Source organism: Phascolarctos cinereus, unplaced genomic scaffold (genome assembly GCF_003287225.1).
Source record: "Phascolarctos cinereus isolate Bilbo 61053 unplaced genomic scaffold, phaCin_HiC Scaffold_9;HRSCAF=440, whole genome shotgun sequence".
NCBI classification, from domain to species: Eukaryota; Metazoa; Chordata; class Mammalia; order Diprotodontia; family Phascolarctidae; genus Phascolarctos; species Phascolarctos cinereus.
In genome coordinates, this window is record NW_027556402.1 from 252,401,122 (window position 1) to 252,418,072 (window position 16,951).

A 16,951-nucleotide genomic window follows, 5' to 3' on the forward strand; every position below is an offset into this window, starting at 1 on the left:
TGGGGTGAGGAAAGGCTTCTTGTAGAAAATGACCCTTGAGCTGAAGGAAGCAAGACACTCTAAGAAGCAGAGGTGAGGAAGGTGGGCCCTCTAGGCACTAGAAACAGCCAGGGCAAAGGTGCAGAGGTGGGAAATGGAGCGTGTGTGTGTGAGAAACATCAAGAACACCAGTTTGGCTGGACTGGAGAGGAATAATGTAGAACAGAGATAGAAAGGTGGGTTGGAGGGCTTCTCAAGGAGGCTCTGTCGGGGGAATTTCTTGACTCAAGGAGTGACAAGGTCAGGCCTGCACTCTAAGAAGATGGCCCGCAGCAGGATGGAGGATGGACTCGAGGGAGGCCGGGAAGGAGGATCTTGAACTAGGATGGTGCCCCCGGGGGCAGAGAAAAGGGGTCAGAGATGTTGGGATCCTCCTTCACTTTTCAGAAGTGGAAATGGAGGCTGAAAGTGGGGAAATGACTTGGGTGTGGTCACATTTAGCACACAGTAGGTGGCCCATAAGAAGCATGTAACACAGGCCTGTTGACTGTTGACAAGTAAGGAGCAGAGGCAGGATCCGAACCCCTCTCTTTCTGTCACCCCCTACTCAGATATTTCCTTTTCCCCTGGGTCTTTCTCCCCATGCACCTTCCTGGCCTCCGCCTCCTGGAGCAGCTCAAGTCACTTGGGGCTCTGGGGCAGCTGCGCAGTGCCGGAGTGGGGGTTCCCGTATGTCAACAACTCAGCTTCCTGGAGACCAAAAAAACCACAAGCCCAGAGAGCGAGAGGCATGAGAAAGAGACTGAGGCAGAGAGAGTGAGCAAGCAACTAGAGAAAAAGAGGAAGAGTGAGGCAGAGAGAGTGAAGGAGAGGAAGGAAGGGAAGGGCCCATCGCCCTCAGGATGGTTCATCTTTCCGGCCGGTGTGGATGACTGAGCTGGGACCAGACATGCCGCTTCTCATGGCCGTCATTGGCTGCCTGACGGCTGCTATCTCAGGTACCCAATTCTCCCGGGTTTTCTCTCCCTTTGCGCCCATCGCCTCTTTCTCCAAAGCTGTGTGTGCCCCTGCTCGTGACTCTCAGAGGATAAGATGATGGGGTTGGTTTGTCGGGCGTCCTAGGACAGGAGCCACCTTAGACAGTCACAGCGCAGCCTGTCCTCTGCCCCTCTGTGAGGGACCTGGGGAGAAGGGAGGCTTCGAAGCTCCGTGTGTGGCTAACTTCCCTCTTTAGCGGGTTTTGTATCTTCTCTTGGGAAATGACATTCTACTCCAGGGAGAAGGAAGGCTGGGCAGAGTCTCTTTAGCAAAGTCCTAATGGGAGCTGAACCAGTGGGGAGGTGCCAGATCAGCCACGGGCTGGCAGACACCCCGTCCCCACTGCTGACCCTCAACAACTTAGCACCAAGGGGCCACCTGCTCACGGCAAGGGCCAGGGACTCCCCCAGGATGTCTGAGACCCAAGGCGGACTTAGGGAAGAGGAAGAGACAAAAAAATGACTTTCCCTTACCCTGCCCCTCTTACAACTATCTCCAGTCTGAACTTAACCTGGCCACCTAGGGACCTAGAAGGGAATGATAATTTATCTTTAGGTATGGAAAAGATTCATTCGCCTGCCCCAGGAGGATGGCTGCCCTTGCTTTGATTCTTCTTGGGGGCCAGATCGGTTGCCCTAATAAAGAAACATTTCAGACAACACAAGTTTTCTAGGATGGGCTCCATCACCGTCCCCGAGCTGAAACAGGCAGATGAAACCTTGCTCTCTCATCCCTCAAAACCTCCCAGTCCCTTACCCTTGTCCTGCCCCCTTTCCATGGGAGGAAGCTCCTTGCCTATTATCATTATTATTATTATTATTATTACTATTATTATTAGGCCTAGCTATACCGAAGGTGAGAGGAAGGCAATGCAAGACAGCTGAAAGAAGTGAAATGTTGAAAAAAGGCAAGGGAGAGAGAAACCTGGGAGAGGAAACAGCGGGGTGCCGGGAGCTTCCATCAGCTGGCCTGACCAGGGAGGGCAGCATGGACCCTGAGGCTCAGAGCTGCGAGGGGCCCGCCAATACTAGTAACAGCAAATAGCAATAGTAGTAAAAATGCTAACAACAACAACCCCCTTGAAGGTTTACACAATTCTTTGTACCTTATCTGAGAGTATTTATATTATCTTTTTTGTTACAGCATTTGTTCTCTTTATCTTTCTTCTCCATGTATATGTTCATATATGTATCTCTTGCCTCCCATGTTGGAACAGAAGCTTCTTGAGGGCAGGGACTGTTTCAGTTTTGTCTTTGCATCCTAGCTTATAGCACAGACCTGGCCCAGGGTAGGCGCCTAAGAAATACTTGGTAACTGATTGACTGACCCTAGTGGTCATCTCTAGCCTAATGGTGCTCACCCTTTCCATGCATGAGGACCTCTTTTTAATTTCGAAAAATTTCATGAGCCCCCACTGAATGTTAGGTGTACTTTTAGTGCCTGCCGATAGAGAAAATATGAAAGGACAAAAGGTGAAGGGTCTGTCTGATTATAGATAGGCTGTGGACTATGGCTGGCTGTAGGTTGGGAAGCCTGGTCCCCCCTAAATCCATCATTTTCGGGGCTGTTAATGAGGTTCGGGAGAGCCTGAGCCACACAGGGCCTAAATTACAAGGATGGGGTCTAAAATTCTCTGGCTGTAAGATCCAGGTTTCTCTTTGCTCCTCCTAGATGGAGGAGATGATGGAGGGCCTCGGGGAGAGGAGGCCTCCAACATGGAGAGGCAGCATGGCATGGGGGCCCAGCACAGAGTCAAAAGCCTTGGGTTGGAATCCTGGCCTTGCCACTTCTTTGGCTCGTGACCTTCGGTCAGCTCCTCCATTTCTCTGCCTCAAGTTCTTCCTCTATAAAATGGAGTCAAGAGGTTCTCCAGACCCTTCTAGCATGTGAGGGGATTTTTCCTGCCTGAGCCCTAGGATCACAGGGGTACTGAGAGGCAGATATCAGAGCCAGGACACTGAGCCGGTAAGACCTGGGGCCTCTCCAGTTACTGCTGGTTCTGCCTGGCCCCTCCTGCTCACTGCTTCTCCCACAGTACAAGACAAAAGCCTTGGAGATATTCTAAGACAGTCCCTCTGGGCCCCGGCTTTAAGCGATAGCTTAATGGATTTGGTGACCCTTGAGGAAGTGTCAGAGAGAAAGAGTTTGTTCTTAGGAGGGACCAATATTCATAGCAGGATGGAGGCAGATAGGGCAGATCCGATTTGCAGGCCTGGGGTTTGTTTTCGCCAAATATGTGTCTTCACTTTGGGTGGGAGAGGGATGGAGGGTTCTGAGTGAGAAGAGAAAATGAAAGGTGTCCTGTGAGAGGAGCCAATTGTGTGTGTGTGTGTGTGTGTGTGTGTGTGTGTTGTGTGTGTACGCCTGTGTAACAAGGTTGGGGTAGAAGCATCCCCAGCATGTGTCCATGGGCAGCAGGGACAGAGAGGCACCAGCTGGAGAGGAATGGGGAATCCAGGCTTCTCTGTGGGAGCCGGGTCTGAAGCCCCTCCAGTGTATACAAGTTACAGAAAACAAAACTAAAAGAGAAAACAGCCCCTGGCCATTCCATGACATATTAGGAAGAAGAAACTTCCGTGATAAAATGCCGTCCAGGCTCTCTAATACAGGCTGATCAGCCCCCTTGCTGGGTTAGGGGGCATAGCAGGCCAAGCCAAACTGGTCCAATCTAATGAGCATTTATTAGGACCCACTGAGGCCCTAGGCCTTGCAGCTGCTGTTCATACACTCTATCTCCCACCTCGGCCTTTGCAGTCTGCTCCCCATGCCTGGAGGGTTTTCCATACTCCCCCAAATCTCTTGGAATCTGTGGCTCCATTCCACTTCCCCCAGGAAGACTTCCAGGCATAAACGTTCGCCTGTTGCCCCATCCCCTCTGTACTGAAATAACTTTCTATTTCCATGATATATATAGATACAGATATAGATATTTACTCAGTTATTTGTTTGTTTGCTTGTTTATTTAGTTAGTTAGTTAGCTGTTTAGTTATTTATTTATTTATTCATCTATTTGTGTGTTGCTTCCCCAACATCCACCCACCCAGTTGACTGTAAGCCCTTGAAGGCCCGGATTCTTCTGCCTTTGGGGCCTAGGGCATAATAGGCACTCAGTAAAGGCATGTTGTATCGAGTTGAGTAGTACCATTTGTAACCAAGCCCTCGGATGCCTGACCTCGGTCTTGGCTAGCTCTTTAAGAAGCTGTCATCTGCCTTCTGTCCTCCATTACTCTACTCTCCTCCAACCATTCACTCCTCATCTTCCCACTCAACGGGCCTTGGCCCCCAGAGGACATTTCTCTTTCCTGCCTGGACTCATATGGTCTCCATTCTGAATTTGTATTTTTACCCTGAAGGATCGAGCTCTCTTATGCATCTCTGTGTCCCGGGTACTACTCACCTCCTGGCCTTGTTTAGTAGACACTCAAAATGAGTCGGTTGAATTTAAATTTTCAAATGGGGCTGGAGTGAGAATTGGCCATAGCTGAGTGATGAGGAAGTACTAAGAAGGAGTGACAGAGGCTTCCCTCAGAGGAGGCCCACAGGCGAATGTATGTCTGATACTGGGACTACCCAGGACTAATTTGTCTCCTTAGCTACTTACGGGACCGAGCTAAACCACTCACCCTCTCCGAGACTCAGTTTCCTCACCTGTAAAGTGGAGAGGAGGTGATAATATTTGCCCTCCTTACCTTGTAAGGCTGTTGTAAGGAAAGTGTTTTGTAAGCCTCGAGGTGATATAGAAATAGGTGTTGTTAGTATTAACGGTACCTCAGTTTCTCTGACAACTGGGGAGAAAATATAGCCTCTTTCTTCCTGGCTAGAGCCGGGCTGGGGTTAACACCGGCAGACAGGAGGACTGTGGAGGACTTCACAGATATGTTGCTATGCTAATAAAGCAACCTTGAGTGATGAATGGCAAAAATAATCATTAACGAGGTTGGTGATTGGGACTTGTTGGGTAAGAAGTATTTGGTGCTGATTTTGCTATGTGGAATAAAACCTTCTGGCATTTCCTTTACAGTCTCTCCTACTGGCTCCTATGTAAGATTATCACCCTTCCCCCAACTTTGCATATGAAGAAACTGAGGCTCAGAGAGGTTAGGGGAGTAGCCTGAGCTCACTTGGTTAGTTTAGGGCTCTGTCAGGTAGAATTCGAAGCCTGAGCTTCAGCCCACTCGGTGCCATCTGCCTGGAGATTCCCCCAGGTTTGTAACTGTCCTGATTGAATGCTGAGCCCAGAAAGCTGCTAGGCCTTTGCCTGGGGGCCCGTGGGGGGCTCCGCATTGCCTAGTGGGTATCTGAAGTGACCGGGAAGGGAACAGCAGTAGCTTTGTCACCCCTGAAACTCAGCCTTATGACCAGGCACCCCCCGGAGCTTGCTGGCCCTGAGGACCTTGCGTGAGCCAGTGGTTAAATCCAGGTTCAGTTGGGGAGAAAGGCGAGGGTAAGAGCATCTATCTCCATACTTGACACAGAGTTGGGCGTCAAGAAAGATTCCATCAGAACACTGTGCGCAGTGACGGCACCATGGTGTGATGACCCACTTTGTCAGACTTAGCTCTCATGAGCAATGCAGCGGTCTAAGATAGCTCCAAAAGACTCATGATGGAAAACACTGTCCACATCGACAAAGAACTATGGAGTCTGAGTGCAGATCGAAGCAGACTATTTTCACCTTTTGTTTTGTTTTGTTTTTTCTTTCTCTTGGTTTTCCCCTTTTGTTCTGGTTCTTCTTTCACAACATGACTAATGTGGAAATATGTTTAATATGATCATACATGTATAGCCTACACCAGATTGCATGCCATCTCGTGGAGGGGGGAGTGGAGAGGGGGGGCAGAATTTAGAACTCAAAATTTCGTAAAAGCAGTGTTGAAAACGAAAAATTCATTCATTCATTCATGGAAAAAAAAAAAGAAATATCCCATCAATGGAATTAAAGTTACCTTGTCCCCACTCCTTGGGACTTTGGGTCTTCTATGAAGAAAATATATTATTTATAGGGCAATTGGTGTTAGAAATTGTGTTTTCTGGCAAGGGTTCTTGAGCCATCGTGAACCCTAAGGGTCCAGGTGAATTGCCTGGCAAGAGAGGTTAGAGTTGGCACCGTAGACACCTCCCCAGCTCTGATAATCTCGTCCCTGCTTCCCTAGAGCAAGATGAGAGAATTGCTGTGAATTGAGCTCCGAATATTTCCTTTTGGACTAACTGTGGAGTCATATTTCTTTCACTCCCACATCTCTGAGATGGGGGAGGGGGGAGATATGGGGCAGTTGGAAGTGATATCTAGGCTGGGGTCCTAGAGTATAGAATGTCCAAGATGGAATTGACCTCAGTATATAGAATATTGATTTGATTTGTTCAATGATGTGTACAAGTTCATTTTCTTTCCCTTCTATTTCTCTACATTAAAAATACATATTAAAAAACCCAAAATAAAAACTTTGTAACAAAAATGCAAGGATAAATGACACAAGATTCCTGCATTGGTCATGCCCAGAAATAAACGCCTCATTCTGTATCTTGAGTCTATTCACCTTTCTATCGGGAGGTAGGTAGCATGCTTCATAATTGGCCCTTTGGAAAGAACATAGAATGTCAAATGTTAACAGGGAGTGCTAGACCTGACGAAGACCTTAGAACAGAGAATACTAGAGCTGGGAGAACCTGGACTGAAGAATATCAGAGCTGGGAAGGACCTTAGAACATCTTGTCCAATGTCTTTATTCTGCTTTGGGAAATAGAAGCCTCAGAAAAGAGTGACTCACTCAAAGTCAACCCAGAGAGTTAATGGCGGCAAGGGGAAGCCTGTGTTCTCTCCACCACATCAGTAAACTCTACATGTGATGCTGGCTGTCAGGGGGATGGGATAGATTTATCTGGACCTTTTTTCATGTGTGTTATCTCTTCTTAAGAGAGCAACCCTCTTAAGAACAAACAGCCATTACACATCACTCATCGTACGGGGCCTCATATGTACAGGGGACAAATCGGGGATTGTCTGACTATCACGCCCGTCACACTGTTTCATCTCTTATTCTGGGCCGGTTCCCGCAGACTTGCCATCAGTCAGGCTCGTACTGGTACAATTGGCTGTCTGTCCCACGTCCTCGATGAATTTGGACTTGAGGCCCCACAAAAGCCCCCAGAGAGAGGCCCGGGGCCAAGGACTAGGGGTTGGAGACCATAGGGGTGATGAAGAGGGACAGAGTTAGTTGAAGGAGAAAAAGGAGGAGAAATTTTTTTTTTTTTAATATGAGTAGCCATGTTTTCCGTCCTCCATTTTGGAGTCTCCTACTGCCTCCTCTTCCTTTGTTTGAAAATGGAGGGCGCTGGAGCTGCTGTTCGAGCATTTGGTGGACAGGTTTAGGTCTTTAGGAGAGAAAGCTTCGGGAATAGCAATAAGGCAAATCTGGATTAAGCCAGGATGATATTTAATTATTACTTAGAAAAGAATATTTACTTTGGTCTGGGGAGACGGACTTCTCTAAGGTCCCTTCCAGTTCTAAATTCATGATCGTATAAAGCTGGTTCTTCCCATTTTACAGATAAGGAAACTGAAGCATGAAGATGCTTAACAAGGTGCTGGGTGTTATCGCCATTCACAAGGAGCCATGGGCAAATGAGAACTCCTGGACTGTGACTTTTCAGTTGCCCCACTGGGCCATGAAGCCAAGCTGAGGCCTCTGTGGGGACAGCCACTGGGATAGACCGCCAAAGGAGGGGGGAGACAAACTGGCTGACTCTTGATTTGAGTGGGTGGCGTGGCCTATAGGATAGTGTAGGAGTTGGGGAAAAGGCCCAGGGTAATGCTCGGGCAATGTGGTCAATTTGGTCAGGTGTGTAGTAAGAGGCCCCTGGTAGGTAACTTTTCTCTTCCTAAAAAGAGAATTTTTTCAATTAGCAAGTCTTTGTTTTTTAGGTAATTGATTTTTCACACTTAACTTAAGAATTTCTTTGAAGCTCTCAAAAGAAAGAAATGGTAAATCCACATGCCTTGAGGAAGGAGGGGTTAAATAATTTAATTAAATCCAGTTTAGCATACAATGAATTAAGCTCTGCTTAGGAGCAAGGTTTTGGCCATTGAGCAAACAGAGAGTTTGGAACTGAGAAGAACTGGGTTCAAGTCGTGCTTCTGACGCATCCTAGCTATGAAACCCTGGTTCCGGGGCAAGCTTAACTTCCCAGCGCCCCAGGCATCTCTCTAAGACTAGATTAGAGAATAACTGTCCCTGGTATCAGCGGAGAGGGTTTCCAGCCTCCTAGGGCGTTGAGAGAGGGCATCATCCTCCAAACCCCCAGTGAAAGCTGGGGGATTACTTGAGTTCAGGCGTTCTGAGCTGTGGTGTGGTGATTGCCAAGTGCATTCCCTCGGTGTTCCCAGTACCAATATGTTGAGCCTCCAGGCCGGCCGTGGAGAGGTGAGCCAACCCAGGTCAAGAGAAATGGAGCTGGTTAAAACTCTGTAGCAATCAGCATTGAGGTCAGGCCCATGAGTGGCCACTACACTTTCAGTCCAAGCAAGACAGAGAGAGGGAAGGAAAGAAGGAAGGAAGGAAGAGAGAGGAAGGAGAAAGGAGGAGAGAAAAAGAGAGGAAGGAATGTGGAAGAAGGAAAGGAAAGAAGGAAGAGGAAGGAAGGAAGGAAAAGGAAGAGGAAAAGGAAGGAAGGAAGAAGAGAGAGGGAGGAAAGGAAAAAGGAGAAGGAAGGAAGAAAGAAAAAAAAAAAGAAGGAAGAAAGAAGAAGAAAGAAGGAAAGAAAGGAAGAAAGAAGGAAAGAAAGAAAGAAAGAAAGAAAGAAAGAAAGAAAGAAAGAAAGAAAGAAAGAAAGAAAGAAAGAAAGAAAGAAAGAAAAAGAGTTCCTGTAGTAAGAGTCCCCTACACTGGATCTGAACCTCCCCCCAAAAAAATTTTTTTAGAGGGTCCTGTGCTCAGTGCTGGGAGTACAAAGATGGAATAAGATACTGTTCCGTTATGGATCTTATAACTGAGTTGGTAAGACAATCACACAAATAACTCTAGTACAAGCTCTAATTCGATACCACCTCCCCTACTGAATTCCCCTCCAAAGAGATCACTTCTGGCTGGAGGTACCAGGGAAGCCGTGGGCTTAGAAGCGGTGGGTAAAGATGGGACAGGGTGGGGAGTAGAAGGACACCATCCCAGATGTGAAGAACAGGGCACAAAAGGGCTGGACGGTGAGAGAAGGCTTCGGACATCCATGAGCAGCAATAAGTTGGCTGGGATTGTGAGCACTGGACTTCTCAAGTCGACCTCAGTTTCAATCTTGTTTTAGATATTTACTAGCTGTGCGACCCTTTGCAAGCCACTTAACCTCTATCTGCCTCAGTTTCCTCAACTGTAAAATGGGATGACAGCACCTACCTCATAGGGTTTTCAAGGATCAAATTATATAAGTAAAGTGCTTATCACAGTGCCCGACACATAGTAGGTGGTTAATAAATGCTTTTTCCTTTCACCTTTCCTTACAAAGAAAGAAATTGAGGCCCAGAGATGTTGGGCTATGTGCCTGAGAGAGACAGACAGACAGACAGAGACAGAGACAGAGAGACAGACAGAGACAGAGAGAGAGATGGGGGGAGGGAGGGAGAGAGAGAGAGAGAGAGACAGAGACAGAGAGACAGACAGACAGAGAGAGAGAGAGAGAGAGAGAGAGAGAGAGAGAGAGAGAGAGAGAGAGACCAGCTATTTGGTAGTAGAACCAGACCCCCTGACTCTCAGCCCAGTGCCTCTGCCCTCCGTTCATACTCAGATTCATTGGCCCATTGCTCATGGGAACAGCATGGTGATTCTCAGCCAAGCTTCTCCTAACCATTAAATGTCCCTTTCAGTGTATGAAGGAGAGCTGCTTTCTGACTCAGTTCCAAAGTGTGATCAGTGCCCAGTTCTCTGGGATATTCAAGAAGGCACATGCAGCCCCATCAGTTGCTTCAATCTGGCACTCCCCTGTCTCCCCATCTGCTTCAGGAACCTGCCAGGGCCCAACACGTGTTTTCTTGTCTGTGTGGCTCTCTTATTAAGTTTCCAAACATATCAGCCTTATGGGCTACAAGGTAGGGCTAGGCAGGGGCCAGAAGATCTTAGTTTGAATCTGCCTTGGCATCAACTATCTGTGTGACCATGGGCAAGTCACTTAACCTCTCATGGCCTCAGTTTCCCCATCTTTAAAATACTTGCGCTACCTACCTCATGGGGTGGCTGTGTGAAAAAATATTGTGCAAAAGAGGTTTAGATGTGAGTTGTTATTATCATTATTGGACTGTCGGCTCCATCGGGATAGAGACTATAAAAATAAAACATTTAAGCTTTGTATCTCTCTTAGTGCCTAGGACAGTGCTCTGCACATAGTAAGCACTTAATAAATGTTGATTCAATTGAAATTAATGGAGCTGTCTATGGGCCTCAGTTTCCTCATCTATAAAAATGAGGGCGCTAGACTAGATCAGAGATTCTTACCTTGGCGTCTGTGAACTTTTCTTTTGTTTAACATTTTGATAATTGTGCGTTTTTGTAATCCTGCGCATTTTATTTTAAGCATTAAAAAAACACAATTCTAAGAAGAGGTCTAGAGGCTTCACTAGAATGGCCAAGGGGTCCCCGGCACAAAAAAGGGTAAGAACCCTAGACTGGATCATTCCTCGGCTTCCTTTGTCTCAGTTAAAATCCTACCTTCTTGTATAAGAAGCCTCCTCCTCAGCCTCCGTGCCTTCCCTCTGACTGGATCCTCAGTGTCTCCTGTCTATATCTTGTTTATCTGTAGCTGCTTGCGTGTCCTCTCCCCCATTAGACCATGAGCTGTGACAGCAGGGTGTTTTTTTGCCTTTCCTTGTGACCTCAGCACTTAGTAAGTACCTGACACATAGTAGGTGCTTAATGTTTATTGACTGACTAAGGTGTCTTTATTTCCAAGATACTTTTATTGGTTTGAGCCCAGGTCAGAAGAGTCCAGCATCAGGGAAAAACATGCCATGGTTACTGATAGATGTGCTTCCTGGCTGTCCTGTGGTTCTCAGTAAGACAAGGGCTGAACTTGGTGTCGGAGGTACCCAGTTCAAATTCTGACTCTGGACCTAATTAGTCACAAGTACTGAAGCTCTAGACACCGTCCTGGGTGCTGGGGATATAAATTCCAAAATGAAACGGTCCCTGCCCTCAAGTCTCTAGACCAAGACAACATGTCCACTTAGAACTTTCCAGATCATCTTATCCAGGCCCCTTGTTTCACAGGTAGGAAGGGAAACCCTGAGATGCCACGCAGTTGGGAGAGAGAAGCAAGAGAAAGGGATCAGTGCTTCCCAGCTCCTCTCAGGACTGAGTCAACTCAACCTGCCAAAGGAGGGTGGGAAATAATGGCCCTATGAGAAGGACAACATATTTTTTAAAACATCAATGGAGGACATGCTGCACTTGAAGTCCCAAGATTTGAGTTCAAATCCTCCCCTATGACTTACTAGCTTTGTGATTCTGCACAGGTGTTTTCAGTGTCTTGCTATAAAATGGGAGCAATAATTCTTGCAGCATCCATCTCGCAGGGCTATCGTGCATAAAGCTCTATGGACACGAAGCTCAAAATCCCAATGTTTTCTTAGTCTTAGCCATGCCCACCTAGGGTGCAGAGTGGCATAGTGAAGAGATCACTGACTCTGGAGGCAGATGGGCACTTCTGATGCCTAGCTACCTGAGACACCTTGACCACTTTACACTCTCAGTTTCCTCAGTAAAATAGCGGGGTGGGATGGCATGAATTCTAATGATGCTTCCAGCTGTAATCTAGGACCCTATGATTCCTTTGATTTTTTTGTTTTTGGAGTTGTGTTGAGGATTTTTTTATGGTGTTTTTCACTAGACAAAAAGAAATAGTGTTTTTCTGATAAGAAAAGAGAAGTCATAAAAAGGACTTTGTAATTAGGGTTAAAAAACTTGTGAATTTTGCATTTGCATTTAAATTTCACAAACAATATTAATGAATTATAGAAGAAAAAGAAGACATCAACATTAGAAAGCACCCTTTCCATAGAAAATAATTCATGAAAAGTTTAAAAAAGTGTTGTTTAAGGAACATTAAGAAGATGCTGCTTAACTCTCTTCAACAAACAAACCAAAGAAATAGTCCTTACCCTCAGAAGGGGGATACAATGTACAACAGCAAGTAAATACAGCAGTATCAAAAAAGAGAGTGTGCTAATAACTGGGAGGAATCAGGGAAGGCTTCATGTAGGAGATGGCGCCTGAGCTGGCTTTGAAAGAAGAAGGAGGGGTTCCACAAGGCAGAGAGGAGGAAGGAATGTATTCTGGGCATCTCTTAGGCAAAGGCAGTGTGAGATGGAATTTTGGTAAATGGCTGGCCAGCCTCTGTTGGACTGACCACTGTGTGAAGGGACCGTCGTAGAACAAAGCCAGAAAGGTGAGGAGCCCCTTCCCTGTCAGGCTAAGGAATTTACAGGCCAGCTTTGGATTCATCAGTGGAAGGGCAGAAGGCAGGATGTGTAGAATAGTCTACATTGCCCTTTGGTGACTGCTCTACTTTCCCATGGCGTTCCCAAATGCATTCCTCAGTCTGGTTCTGGCTGGCATTCTGGGCTCTCTCTGGGAGTATGTGTGGGTGGTTAGGCGTGGGAAAGCAGGATCTTGACCCTGTGGGCTGTTGAGCTGTTTATGGACCCGCCCTTTGCTGCCTCCACCTCCTGTGTGAAAGGGGTGCCATGGTTTGAAGGGAGTTTTAAAATGAAATGGCCCTGTCTCCTTTATAGGTGGATGCCTCAGAAATGGTTTTCAGATTGGCTGTCATGGGGGAAGAGGAGGAAGGCAGCAGGCTATAATGCGACGAGTGTTCAGTCAACCAACATCATTGGGGTTTGAGCCCCAACTTTGCTTCCTGTCCCCTCTCTGGGTTTCAGTTTCCTCCTATGCAAAAGGAAAGGGTAGAACTAGATGGCCTCTGAGACCCTTCCCAACTCTGTAGTCATGAGCATGTGATCCTATGACCTGAAATCGAATCTCGCACGAACTTAGGCAAGTCTCTTTCCTCCTCTGAGCCTCAGTTTCCTCCTCTGTAAAATAAGATGGTGGGCCAAGCAGCCCCTTTGGCTCTGACAGGCTATGAATCTGTCACTGTGATTGATTCAGCACAGCATAGATAACACACAACCCATGGATAGTGAGTTCCTTGATTCAGGACCGTTTTTCTCTTTCTTTGTATCCCCAAAGCTTAGCACAGGGCCCGGCACGCAGTAGGCACTCAATAAATGAATGTTGGCTTGACTTTGCTTAATTCACAAGTGGAGCTTAAGAAATATTGTTGGCTTGACTTGGAGTGTAGTAGGTGCTTAATAAATAGCTGTTGGCTTGACTTGGCACACTTGTGGGTAGGTGCTTGTCATAAATAGAGACAAGACTGTAGTAGATAGGGCCTTACTCATTCTGAGCACTTACCATTTGCTAAAATGAAGGTAATATGCCATTTCTGGCTTGAGCATCTAGCCAAATCCCTGACTGTCCCTGGGAGATTATCAGGGATGTTGGTCCTACCCCCATGGTACTCACCACATCCTGCCTCCTATTTTGATGTCATGATTTCTGTTCCTGGACTCCATCATGGTAGATGGACAAGTCATCAGTCTGGGGGCAGAAGACTCAATAGCTGTGTGATGTTGGGCAAGTCCCCTTTGTCTTTCTGAGCCCCATTTTGCTCATGTGTATAACTCTAATTGCATCGCTAACTACCGACATCCTCCCACCCCCACCCCCCCAGGGTTGCAATGAGGCTCAGACCACGTTTGCTCAGTGAATCTGAAAGCACTGTCTAGATATGGACTCTCAGTAGCCTAACTGGTTGTGATGAAACTCACCCCTTGGTACATCCTGTGGGACATACAGAGCTGGGAAAAGAGTCTGAAGCCTAGGCAAGTCTAGAGCCCAATGGCAGGAAAGCATCTGTGTTGGAACAACAAGATGGAAGCCCAAGAACTGGAAAGCAAGGCCAGGCAAGGGAAGTTTCCTGGAGACCCTCCCCAGGGAATTACAACCATGCTTGTTTACCTAAAGGAGCGGAAATGAAACTTCTGTTATTAGATTTGTAGAGTGTGAGCACTGTGAGGCCAAGGGCCCTGCCTTACCGGAACTTTCACTCTCCCCCAGGACTCAGGACAAGGTCTGCTCTGTGCATAGTCAACGGCTGATATGTAGCTGTTGAAGGAATGGACGACTGGATCCGTGAATCAATGTATGAATGGATGGATGGATGGATTGATGGATGGATTGATGGATGGATGGATGGATGAATGGGTGAATGGATGGATGGATAGATGAATAAATGAATGGATGGGTGGAGGGATGGTTAGCTGGACAGAACAGATATTTTGTCAACTTTGCCATTTTGGTGAGGCCTCACCCTGACCCTGTTTCTTCACTCCTTAGATCACGTGAAGAGCAAGGAAGGTTAGAGAGTGATTGAGGAGAAAGCATACGCATCCCGTGCCAACTTGGGCAGTGGAATGGGCTCTGGATTTGGAGTCAGATGTTCTGGTTTGCAGTTTAGACCACTCCTTTCTTTTGTTGTGGGTGCCCTTGGACAAATCAATAGAACATGTGTTCCTTGATGGCAGACACCATGTTTTTGCCTTTCTTGGCATTCCCAGCACTTGGCACAGTGCCTGGCACAAAGGAAGCACTTCATAAATACTTGTTAACTGGCAGGACTTGGTGCATGGTAGGTACTTAATTTTTGCTTTTTGATTGAAATCTCTTCACCTCCTTGAGCATCAATTTCTTCAAGTGAAAAATGAGTGGATGAGATTCCATGCCCTCCAAGAAATCCTACGGGTTTTCCATGAGTCTATATGCCCCAGAGGCTTTATTTTTGAGAACCAGGGCAGGAGGACTGTTGGAGTTGGGATGGGAAGGAGTCTCAGGCAAGGGGTCAATGGAATTCCATCCCTCCTCTAAGGGGAGATTCTTGGTGCTGCTTTCCCCATCTCTGTTCAACTCTCTAGAATCATCTGTCCTTCTCCTCTGGAATTCACAAAATACCTTGTTGTGTGGCACAGTGGAAAAACAGACAGGTTTTGGAGTACCTGGGTTCCAGGTGTAGTCCTGTTACTTTGGGCAAGTCTCTGGGCCTCAATTTCCCCATCTGTAAAATTACTAGATAACCTCTGAAGTCCCTTTCAGTTCAAAATCTATATCTTGTTAAGTAACGTTGTCAGTGGGCAGAGGAGGAGGAACTTAAAACCAAAAACCGCAGTCAGGATCTAGTGCCCAAGAGATCTGGTAAAAGTCTTCCCCCAAGCAAGGGTAGGGCAACCTTCACAAGAGCAATCAGACAAATTCCCATGACCCCCAAGCCCAGACTGCATCTTCTTTTTATGGATTTAGAGCTGGAAGGGACTTTTAAGTTGTTAATTCTCCAACCCCTTTATCTTGGAGGGAAGAAAGTGAGTCCAGAAAGAATAGACCAAAGACTGAGCATTCCCTCACAGATGAATCCACTCAAGAGCAATTAGAGTGTGGGACATAGACTGTCAGAGCTAGGAAGGACCTTAAAATGTTGAATGTCAAAACTAGAAGGGATTTTAGTGATGCAAACCTCTCATTTTACAGAGAAGGACACTGAGTCTCAGACAGGATATGTGACTTACACATGGTCGAACAGTGAGTCATTGGCCACACTGAGACAAGAACCCAGGCACCTAGACTCCCCTGTCCAGTACTAGAGCTGTTCCTCTCTCCCTTGCTGTCTCACTTAGGCCTCAGTTTACTCATCTGTAAAATGAACAGGTTGGATGGACTAGCTTGCCTCTGAGGTCCCTTTCAGCTCCAGATCTATGGTCCTAGTACCTGAGTATTCTTCTCAAATACTTAGCTGGGCCCATTGTGATCCTTATGGACACAAAGAAGAACCATCCAACAGTCTAGGTTTTGTGTCCCATTCCCACTGGAAAAGAGGTGACTCTGTGACATTCCCCAGATGAACCGTGAGGAGAAGCCGGGGAACAGCAAATGACCAAAGAAACCGAGTGGCATAGAGCATCGTGGAGAGAATCCTGGGCCTGGAGCCAGCAAGACTCCAGCTCAAACTAGTCTCAGACACTTCCTTGTGTGACCCTGGGCAAGTCACTCAACTTCTATCTGCCTCAGTTTCTTTATCTGTAAATTGGGGATAACGGCACCTTCTCCCCGGGTTGTTGTGAGGATCACTGAGAAACCATGCAAAGTGCTTTGCAAGCCTTAAAGCTCTACTTAAATGCTGGAATACACACACACACACACACACACACACACACATATGATATAGAATATACAAATAATATATATATATACTGTCATATAATATATATAAATGATATACAATCTATATGGAGTGCTTTGCTAGGCTTCAAGTGCTCCTCCATCAGTGTAAGCCATGATTTATCTCATACGAGGCTACCATAGGAGTTTGCCAAGCCTGCTCTCTGGAGGGCATCTCACACCCCTGGGTGAAAGACCTGCAATATGAATGGCGCAGTTCTGAGGGCGATGGGGGCTCAAGAAATACATGCTATGTTAAATTGACTCAGGATGGTGGGTGGGGAGGAAGCCGCTGGAGCGTGGAGAGGAGATCTGCTCCAGTGAGCACTGAGCAGGGTGAGGGGCATGTAGCGATGATCCCAGGTATCTGGGCCACATTGGGGGCGTGGGCGTGGGCCAGTTGTGGGAGGTCAGAGAGCTTAGAGTCCTCAGCTGGTGCCTTTACTTATTCACCTGAACTACCCGGAGCCTCAGATTGCACTCCTCTGGAGGGGGAGAGGCGGGCCAGAGTTATTGCCCATAAGGACAAAACTTTGGCTGCATCTTATTTCTGGCATTGTGCCACCTCTGCAGTATATTGTTGACACCCCCAGGGGGATTTCTAAGGTAGGCCCATGCTAAGGACTTAT

General features: G+C 46.9%; 1 protein-coding gene across 1 annotated transcript in view; it reads left to right on the forward strand.

The window, feature by feature from the left end:
- Nucleotides 1–683: 683 nt before the first annotated feature.
- CD6 (CD6 molecule) overlaps nucleotides 684–16,951 on the forward strand; it is a 46,247-nt gene continuing 29,979 nt past the window's right edge. The window contains 1 exon segment of the mRNA XM_020976086.2: nucleotides 684–977. Coding sequence (XP_020831745.2) covers nucleotides 908–977 — 70 coding nt within the window. The 5' untranslated portion in view covers nucleotides 684–907.